The sequence below is a fragment of the Nicotiana tabacum genome, chromosome 20 (assembly GCF_000715075.1).
Source record: "Nicotiana tabacum cultivar K326 chromosome 20, ASM71507v2, whole genome shotgun sequence".
Classification (NCBI taxonomy): domain Eukaryota; kingdom Viridiplantae; phylum Streptophyta; class Magnoliopsida; order Solanales; family Solanaceae; genus Nicotiana; species Nicotiana tabacum.
Genome location: NC_134099.1, coordinates 50,990,531 through 51,000,434, shown reverse-complemented (window position 1 = coordinate 51,000,434; position 9,904 = coordinate 50,990,531). Strand labels below are relative to the sequence as shown.

General features: G+C 36.7%; 1 protein-coding gene across 1 annotated transcript; it reads right to left on the bottom strand.

Moving 5' to 3' along the window:
* Window positions 1-1,768: 1,768 nt before the first annotated feature.
* Window positions 1,769-8,918, bottom strand: LOC107806358 (glutamate--glyoxylate aminotransferase 2). The gene is made up of 14 exons (XM_016630501.2): window positions 8,603-8,918; window positions 7,234-7,433; window positions 6,673-6,738; window positions 6,473-6,590; window positions 5,644-5,725; window positions 5,465-5,552; window positions 5,140-5,298; window positions 4,579-4,752; window positions 4,350-4,481; window positions 3,559-3,624; window positions 3,341-3,405; window positions 2,620-2,711; window positions 2,382-2,538; window positions 1,769-2,045 (listed from the first exon to the last, which is right to left on the bottom strand). Exons 2-14 carry the CDS (start codon window positions 7,348-7,350, stop codon window positions 1,916-1,918), a joined length of 1,446 nt encoding a protein of 481 aa, XP_016485987.1. The 5' UTR covers window positions 7,351-7,433; window positions 8,603-8,918; the 3' UTR covers window positions 1,769-1,915.
* Between the last annotated feature and the right edge of the window lie 986 nt (window positions 8,919-9,904).

Genomic DNA, 9,904 nt, shown 5'->3' with positions numbered 1-9,904 from the left:
CGTTTGATGTTAAGAAAACACTAGTTCTGATTGATGAGTCACGAGCCGCGGTTAACGGGAGACTAGAAGTTTGGAGACAAACTCTTGAGTCTATAGGTTTCAAGCTGAGCAGATTGAAGACGAAATACCTGGAGTGTAAGTTCAACACTGAGCCGAGGGAAGTGGGTGTGGATGTGAGGCTTGAATCACAGGTTATCCCAAGTAGAGGCAGCTTCAAGTAGCTTGGTTCGGTTATCCACAGGGTAGGGGAGATCGATGAGGATGTCGCACACCGTATTGGGGTAGGATGGATGAAGTGGAGGTTAGCATCCGGAGTTTTGTGTGACAAGAGAGTGCCAACGATACTCAAAGGTAAGTTTTATAAAGCGGTGGTTAGACTGACGATGATGTATGGGGCTGAGTGTTGGCCTGTTAAGAACTCACATATCCAAAAGATGAAAGTAGCAGAAACGAGGATGTTGAGGTGGATGTGCGGGCACACTAGGATGGACAAGATTAGAAATGATGATATTCGGGAGAAGGTGTACGTGGCTCCCATTGATGACAAGATGTGGGAAGCGAGGCTCAGATGGTTCGGACATGTACAGAGGAGAAGCCCTGATGCTCCAGTAAGGAGGTGTGAGCGACTGGTTGTGGAGGGCACGAGAAGAGGTAGAGAGCGGCCTAAGAAGTATTGGGGAGAAGTGATCAGGCAGGATATGGCGAGGCTTCAGATTTTCGAGGACATGACACTTGATAGGAAGTTATGGAGGTCGAGTATTACGGTTGTAGGCTAGGAGGTAGTTGAGTCTTGCGTTACCTTGTACTGTTGTGAGCCTAGTCTGGTAGAGTTTTTGTCTGAAATAGCTAGGGGCGTTGTAGTGTCTTACTATTTTCTCTTTTTGGTGCAGGACCTATTTACTAGCCATCATTTTTGTTTTGTATTTTTCCTTCTGCATTTTATGTTCCTATTTTTCCTATGATCTCTGTGGTGAAACTAATATTCTCTCCTTTTTATTTTTCTTATTATCTTGAGCCGATGGTCTTCCTTAAACAGCCTCTCTACTTCTTTGGGGTAGGGGTAAGGTCTGCGTACATACTACCCTCCCTAGACCCCACTTGTGAGATTTTACTGGGTTGTTGTTGTTGTTGTTAAGAAAACACTGCGACGTATAAGTATTGACACGGCTAATACTATTCGTCTTATGTACGTACCTAGCTTAAAACAAACCATGTAGGTTATTTCTGAAAAACATAACTTCCAAAAGTATCAAGAAAGTCTCTTTATCATTTTTTTACAAAATAAAAACCACTAAATCATGTAATATATAACATAGTACCTAGTCTAACCTTAGCCATAAAAGAACTTTTGACTGCAAATACATAAATTTCACCTAAAATTAGATGTATTTCAGTTTCGTTACGCATATAGAAGTAGTATCCATGATAAATTCAGAATTTTCCGGACTTCGACAAACTAATACTGTATTCAATTTAGATTAATTTCCGACAAAAACCATTTACTTCTTTAGGTTAATGTTAGTTTGGATTTAAGAAGAAAATTTATTTTATGGTCTTTTTGACATTTAGGTATCTAGAATTTGAATCCATCTCATTTCCATTATGCTGAAAAACAGAGATAAACGAAAGGAGACAGTCTACAAAAGTACACGTAGTACTAATTGGTTACCGTCAACGAGGTTTCAATATGGTCTTAATTACTATCTTAATTCAATTAAATGCAGAATTGACGTGGTAAATTAATGAGGCAAATCTGTACACCACAAGGTAAATCTAATAAGTCTTATATAACATAAATGAAGGCTAAATAGAGGGGGGAAAGGAAAAGGTTACGGTCAAGTAGTGTACAATAATTTTTTTGTTTATGAGAATAGCAGTAATTGTAAAACAATATACAGTACAATAAATACTCCTTTTACATCCTGGAATAGCCTCTGTGGTCTTCATATTGCTCCATGAACTCATCGTTGAACTTTTTGAAACTCGACATTATTGCAGGCATGTCTTCTTCAGCTGGCAATATGGTTGTCCTTAGGTGGAACACCCTACATACACAAGCTTTTCTTTGAGCCCAAAACTTACAACAGAGTTTTAACTTCTACACACTGACGGACAGTGTAAAAGAATTTTAACACTATCAGTTCATCGACTAAATAACTACAAGTAACCGTCCATAATAAGTGGGGTCAGTAACTTGAAAAATATAATGTAGGTTACCTGCTGCAACGGTTTAAACATACTGAGGGGCAATTGAGGTTTTAACAGCTAATTAAATGAAGGAAACCCGAGAGAAGGGAGGAAAGGGAGTTTCTGAGAACGCTGAGGTATGTAATGAATATAAGGGCATTTTGGTATTGAATATGAAAGGATAATAAACTCACCCTTCCTTTTGACCAAATCCTGAACCAGGGACAGTGGAGATGCCAGTTGCTTCCAACAGCCTGAGACAATAGAACACGTCGGGAACTTTCCCAAGCTTCTTTGCAGCCTCTATTGCTTTAGGAGGCAGTCGTATTTGTGGGAAAGAATACATTGCACCTGAAAAGAATTCCTTAGAAAGTTAGTGGGAGCTCATTTGGTATTTGATAGAACACAAGAACTAGTGAGCTGTTGACTTGCCTTCAGTGAAATTACAAACAACATTTCTGCAGCTGTTGAAACCATCAGTCATCATGTGTGCCCTCTTCCTTAATGATTCGAGGATACCCTTACTGCAATAAGAAAGAACTATATTCGTCATTCAAAAGCGAGGAAGTGTGTCTATATGTGCGGAAAGATGAAAAGAAATTACCAAAAGAGAGAAAAAGAAAAAATTAAATTAAGCAGTAGATTTACAAGTGTTTCAAATCCTCGATAACAGTAGAAAGATAATGATATAAATCCATTTTTTCCAAAAGACAAGAAGAAAAAGCGGTGAATTGTGCTGCTTGTGACTTTAATCCCCAGCTACTTTAATTCAGTGTACGTGACTCCAGACGATTAGGAGTAAACATGAAGTTGCAATGTGATCAATGACCCCCAGGTAATTGTAATGCTGGGAGTTATGTTGGGGAGAAGTGCATTATTTTGACAAAGTTTGAATGACCATAACAATTCTAATGGTTCTGCTTATTCAAATGTTCTCATACTAATGCATTATAAAGTCATAGATGTATTTATAACTTTAAACTTCTTTAGAACTCACTAGTTCAAAGATAAGAGCAACTCAGGGGCCAATTAGTTTAAAAGTCCATATCCAAAATCCATCGAAAAGGATGAATATTTTTTTGGGGGGGTCAATTTATCAATTCCTTAAAAGAAGTTCAAGAATTTCATCAAGGACTGATGTCAGAAGTCATACCTCTCTCTGACATATTGGTCATATGAGATATCTCCAGGTTTAGGGGGGTTTACCATTAGCCCCATCTGTAAGATACAAAGGAAGGGGACATTTCTTGTCAGATGTGAATTAAACAGGGAAACTGGAGCTAACATATTGGATTGGTATTGGAAATAAGATGTTGCTCAATTTAAAGCAAATTAAGATTATCCGGAGGAGACAAGTGAAAATTGACTTACAAATATCTGTCCAGGTACATTTGGACTGAGCGATATTGAAGCAACCTTGTATATTTCTTCGACAGACTGCAACATCAAATGGGTAAAAGGGAAAGGCTCTGTCTTAGACACATAGACTCCAATACCAAAAAAGCTGTGTTAGGTACATAAAGTCCAAATCCAAGAAAAACTTACATTGTCAGACTATAATATGACCATTAAGTTTCATAACGTATACCCTTGTGAATAGCTTTTTTAAAAAGATAAAAATGAACTACATCATTGTGAATAGTACGAAATGATGTCCACTTAAAAGATCCAATCTAATCTCTTTCAAATTATTCTAATCAATTGACGATCCATGTCTCAATAAAACTAGTTATGGCGATACGAATCATCTCTATCCACCCTGCCCTATCCGGACCTTTTTGGTTCCAATACAAATAATTTCTGTTTCAAGGCATCAGGGTTATAGTAATATTGTAAATCTCACCCCTTACTTTTACACTGGCATACAAGTCTTTAACTAGACTTATAAAGCTCCTGCCAAACGCTGAACCTAAATTGAGTGTGCTAACAACAACTAAGTCTTAATCCAACTAGTTGGTATCTCATAAATGGATCATCCATTTTCTTTCTATTCTTTTTTTAGCTAATCCACATTGATTTTGAGAATGTAAGCCTTTTAAGACTTTCCCAAAATGTGAAAATGAGTCATCTATGCACACTACAAAGAAAAGCACTTTACTAAAAGCAAGAATTATCTATTATATTCCTATCCCTACAGTTTGAATTGGAAGCAAAAGACAAACCTTTGGGGGAATGTTGGTCATCTCAAAGTATCCTCCACGCTGTCCACATTCACCCCAATATCCTTTGGAGACAGTGTGAAATGAAACAAGCTGAAGCTCCTTGCTTATAGGTGGGCCCATATCCAACAAAACCTTCATATTTGGTGAATAACATTTGAAATGAGTATTGTAGGATCTGAAGATACTGGTAGGTTAATAAATTCGTTAAACAGAAATTTAGCACATGTACCTTTCTTGCACTTATGAAAGGGCGTTCATCTTGGTAAATGTTTTGCTGATAAACTTCATCTCCAAGTAATACTAAACTCTCTTGGTGACAGAATTGAATTATTTGCTTAAGATTTGCTACACTAAGACATTGTCCAGTGGGATTTCCAGGGTTTATAATCACCATAGCCCGTACCTAGGCAGAAACAAAAAAAAAATGTATGGCTAATTAAAACGCAAACACAAGATGCTTTAAGATCTCAAAAGCGAAAAGTAGTTCAGCCTTTATTTGCAGCCATATCCAAATTTTTGTGTGGGTAAAAGGAACCAGTCCCCGTAGAATAGGTTTTAAGTTTCGCCTGTTTCTAAAGATATTTCTAGTATTCAGTCCTATGTGTGCTTAACGCCCACTAAGCCTAAAAGTTGCTACTAAAAGTGAATTTCGGTGAACCTTATGTGTGCTTAACGTCCACCAAGCCTAAAAGTTGCTAATAAAAGTGAATTTCAGTGAACTATACTCAGAATTCACACATACATCATGTTTGTCTGCATATATATGAAAGCAGAAGTTCAGCATACTCACAGTTATTCCCTTGTATCGTGCCTGTGCAACTGATTGGCGAAGATCATTAATATCAAGACCCCAGTTTGCAGTCTCTTCAAGGTAGTATGGCACAAGAGAACCCCCTAATAATTGTATTGAAGCAGAGTATAGCGGATACTGGGGAACAGGGACCAATATCTAGCAACAAATGTGCACTCATTAAAAATATGATAATGCATGTAAAACATATGACCAGGAGGTGCTAAAAGAAGGAACTGTTTAAGTTAAAACCAGATGTATGAAGGGAGATAGAAAGAGAATATGAAAAGGAAATCTGTTCTATTCATATCAAATTATCAATTACCCCATCACTTGGGCCGCGAATGACAGTATTCAAGATCTGCATCACACCTTTGCTAGCACCATCTGTGAGAAATATGAGTTCTGGATCACTGTCAAACAAAATAACTACTACTGTCAGTTCAAGAATCAAATTGACGAAATCAAACCAGACCAAGTAAAATGGAAAGAGCAATCTATAACCTTGGATATCCATCACGTCTCTCAATGAATTCTGCAACTTCTTTCCTTACACCAGGAGTGCCACGGGAGTCACTGTAAGCACCTAATTGACCAGCAATATAGAATACATCATTCCGTAGCTAAAAAGTCACTGTCGCAAAACTGTGCCAAAATCATTTATGCTGCTTGGAATTGAGTGCAATAACAAGAGCACAGATTGATAGTGAGACAAGGATTTCAGCTACAAAGTCAAGTGGCTGTAGTCTAATTTAGCTTTTGTGCATTGAGGAAAGGATAAAATTCATAACCCCTAATGTCAACAGTTCCGAAGTTACACTCCAACTATCACCTCCCAAGGGATAAAAAGTTGGTAGTCCTTTAGGATATACTCCCTCCGTTTCAATTTATGTGAACCCATTTAACTGGGCACGAAGTTTAAGAAAAGAGAGAAGACTTTTGAACTTGTGGTGTAAAATGAAGCACATATATTTTGTGTGGCTATAAATCATTGCATAAAGGTAAATTGTTTCCAAATAGGGAAAAAGGTCATTCTTTTTGGCGCGGACTAAAAAGGAAATAGGTTCACATAAATTGAAACGGAGGGAGTAAGAAATTACAGAGACTAAAGAAGTTACATGTGAAATAATGCATTGTCGATTTCACAAACACAATGGACAAACTATAAGCAGGACCAAAGAGTAAACGGTGAAACAAAAATATGAAAATCATTAAAATACAAAAAGAAAATAAAGAAATGAATAACTTTTGACATGAAAGGAAGAGAGGAGAAAGAGAGTGATAACACAAGAAGGTTCAATCCAGCAATTAAAGATTATCTGAGAAAGGATACCTAGACCTCCAGAAGTCATTGCAAGATAATGTTTAGCCCTTGCAATTGCATCAGCAGGGAATAAGAATCCCACGTTAGGATCATCCAGTAAAAATGGAGCTTGACACAGAGCAATGACCTGAAATATAGAGTCCAAAGTTTATACATGTACCAAAACCTCAAGCATCTCATAGAAGAGGCATTCAGCAACTGTGACAAACCTGGCGAGGAAATGTCAGTGGCTTTTGTCCAAGAGCATGGGGATTACCAACATTGGTAAAAATGATCTGCAGAAAAACAGGAATAATGAAATAGTATACACATGCTTCAGATGAATTAATGAAAAGATATGTGATGCTTTGACGTGTTTTCCTAGTTACATGCCACTAAATAGTCTTCATTCAGACGATATCCACAAAACATTAGGATTTACAAAATTCCTCCTCATCAGAGGACTCTGGAATAGACTAATCACAATTAATGTATAATTGTTTAATGGTGACATCATGTCAGAAGAGCATGTACTCTCTCACCATACTAGATCAGGATAGTTTACAATATGAATTTCAAGTTCTTATGCATTTCCTGGGATTCAAATAGAATTTGGCAACAATTCAGGCTCTATACATGTGACTTATTCAATCCTTAGAATCTTGCCAATTGCCTACAGTTTGCTTATAGTTCCCTGATTATAAAGGTCTAATAGACAACAAACCTAGTGCATGCTGGAACGTTGAATCTCTTACAGGAAAAAGAGATGAATAAGTTGATAAAACTTATACCTTTTTGCCTTCCTTCTGAAGCTCAGAAGCTCGAAGGTACAGCTCACCCCTGACAGCATATTGGCACTTCTTCACATTTTCATTCAGATTGTCATAGTCTAATGGCTTAGAAGACATTATAAGGAATTAGAGTTTTCTCTTTGTTCAAATTCCAAACAAAGTGATGGCCGTACCGGCAGTCTAGCAGCTTAGCTCAAAACCTACAATTATATGAAGAAACTATAAGCAGTAAAAAGGAACAATGACTGCAAAACAACAAGAATTCAAAAACCAAAAAGATTAAACATATCACTTGATACTCCGTTGACCAAAATGCTCAGCCCATTGATTATAATACCACAACTTCCCGATACAAAAACCCCAAATCCAATCAAAAAGTATTATACGCAAGAAAAGTGGTAAATGAGTTACATATAATGTATGGATAATCTATCAGTAGGTCCATGCTTTCAATTTTAGCAACAACAGAAATTGAAAAGGAAACAGTAATAGTATGAGCTGGGAACTGGCAAAACAACAATGCACGTGACCACACACACCCAAATCGATATCATAACAGAGACCTTTTACAAAATTTAACAAACGCGCACTCAAGGTCGGACCTAATTGTTAATAAAGTAGGTGCAGACCTTAAGGCCAGGGTTGAAAAACAGTAGCACAACCAGATTTTTCACTAAGGGAATTCAAATTATAAAGAAGTAAACATGTGAGTATGCGAAGGGATCAACATATCGTACATATAGATTTTTATAAAATTGACCTATCTACACTGTAATTTTTTTTGGCAAAGAGGTGTCAATTGACTACAAGGGCAGCTTCGCCCCTGTTTACAACACAAAAAGACGCGAGGTGATTTATTTTCATCTGCCTAAACCTTAGTGGGCAAGAGTTACCCAATAACTATGTTGGTCTGAGGCAGCAAGGTGGAATAGTAAAGGTGCGCCCAAGCTGGCCCAACACCACCATTATAAAAAATAGAATGTAACAAACTCTTTGAAGCAAACAAATGCTAGCCAATAAAACTCCCCAAAAAAAGCTGTTTTATGCAGAAGTATTAGATATGAATGCATGAGAAATCAATCACATATTCACAACACGACGAAATCAAGAAAGATGACGCTAAAACCTCCAGTATACATAGAAGAAAGACAAAAATCTTTGTACGTACGCATTCTTTTTCGATCCAAGTAAACATCAACAAACACACAAAGAATAGGCAGAATCACAAAAATAAACAAAATCTTTAAATACCCATCTTCCTAAAAATCATAAAATTTTGTATTGGACTCTCGCATATAGAACCCAAGTTTTCATGAAATGGGTTTATTTTAAATAAATAAAAAAACAACTTCAAGAGGAGATCGCTTACAGTTAGAGCCAAGTGTTGTCTGAGCCCTGGTTCAGAACTCAGAAGTCAGTCAGTTCTGTTTGAAGTGAAAATGAGAAGTGCATTTTTTAGGGTGTGAGCCAAATAGGATAATTTTATAATATGTGTATATGTGGCCAAGTGTCATGACATAAATTCCAAGGTGAAACCACAACCACTGAACAATTGGTAGAATGGATTATTTTTGAACTTTATTATTGAATCACAAGTTTGGAGATAAAGCAAATCGTGGTGCTGCTTCAAACTATAGAGTTGTGGTTTTGGTTCTTGATAGTAGTTGATATTGATGTCGCCCTCATTTTGCCAACGACAATTTTACTTTTTCTATTACTAAAAACTAGGGTCGTCTTGTTCGGAACAAAGATAAATTATATCAATATTTTGATATAAAATAATATATATTGGTTTTAATTAGTATCAACAACCAAATACGAAATAAATACAATTTTAAATTTTATATCGGAATTAATATCCTAATTCTAATAACCAATTGACCCCAAGAAAAAGGGCCAAATTATCAATTCCAGTAACCAAATGACCCCAAGTGAAAGGGCCAAAAGCTGCATAATCATGATAACAAAATTATATTGGGGAAAAAAATGAAGACAAAATTGTTGAATTGAAATTGAGATTACGTGTATTACAAAAGGAAAAAGGTAAGTCTTGAGGACTGCAGAGGACTAACCACTACAGCGACCTGTAAGGATACAATTGCTTGAATTTGGTTGAGCCTCCGTTTGCATCTATACCCGTTTTTGGGTCACGTTTTAACTTGTGTCCGTTTTGCAAAAAAAATTGCAAGCATACACATTTTTTCGCGTAATTTCAGCATACAGGACTGAAGTAACAAAGGCAATCATGCAAAACTTCAGCATTCTAGTAAACGGAACTGAAGTAGCAAGTGTATTGAACCAAGTGTGCTGAAGTTTTTGTTTGTAATTGCTGAACTTAAGCATAGTAGCTGAAGTTTTGTTCTCTATTTGCTGAAGTTTTTGTTTGTAATTACTGAAGTTTTTGTTTTTGTAACTGGCGAACTTCAGCTCTAGAGCTGAAGTTTTTGTTTTTGTAACTGGTGAACTTCAGCAAGTTTTTGTTTTGTAACTATCGAACTTCAGCTCTAGAGCTGAAGTTTTTGTTTGTAACTGGCAAACTTAAGCTCTAGAGCTGAAATTTTTGTTTGTAACTGGCGAACTTCAGCCTTTTATTGGTTCAACAAAAGGGACTCATAATTGTTGCTCCAAGCGTCATAAACTAATACCGAACTCGAACTCAACGCCTTCGTTG

Bases quoted from the DNA above. Each gene is read 5' to 3' on its own strand.
- LOC107806358 (XM_016630501.2), bottom strand. From the start codon at position 7,350: ATGTCTTCTAAGCCATTAGACTATGACAATCTGAATGAAAATGTGAAG. The intron at 6,739-7,233 runs GTATAAGTTTTA...GTTTTTCTGCAG, and splicing joins TTCAGAAGGAAGGCAAAAAG to ATCATTTTTACCAATGTTGG. The intron at 2,046-2,381 runs GTGAGTTTATTA...TTGTGTATGTAG, and splicing joins GGATTTGGTCAAAAGGAAGG to GGTGTTCCACCTAAGGACAA.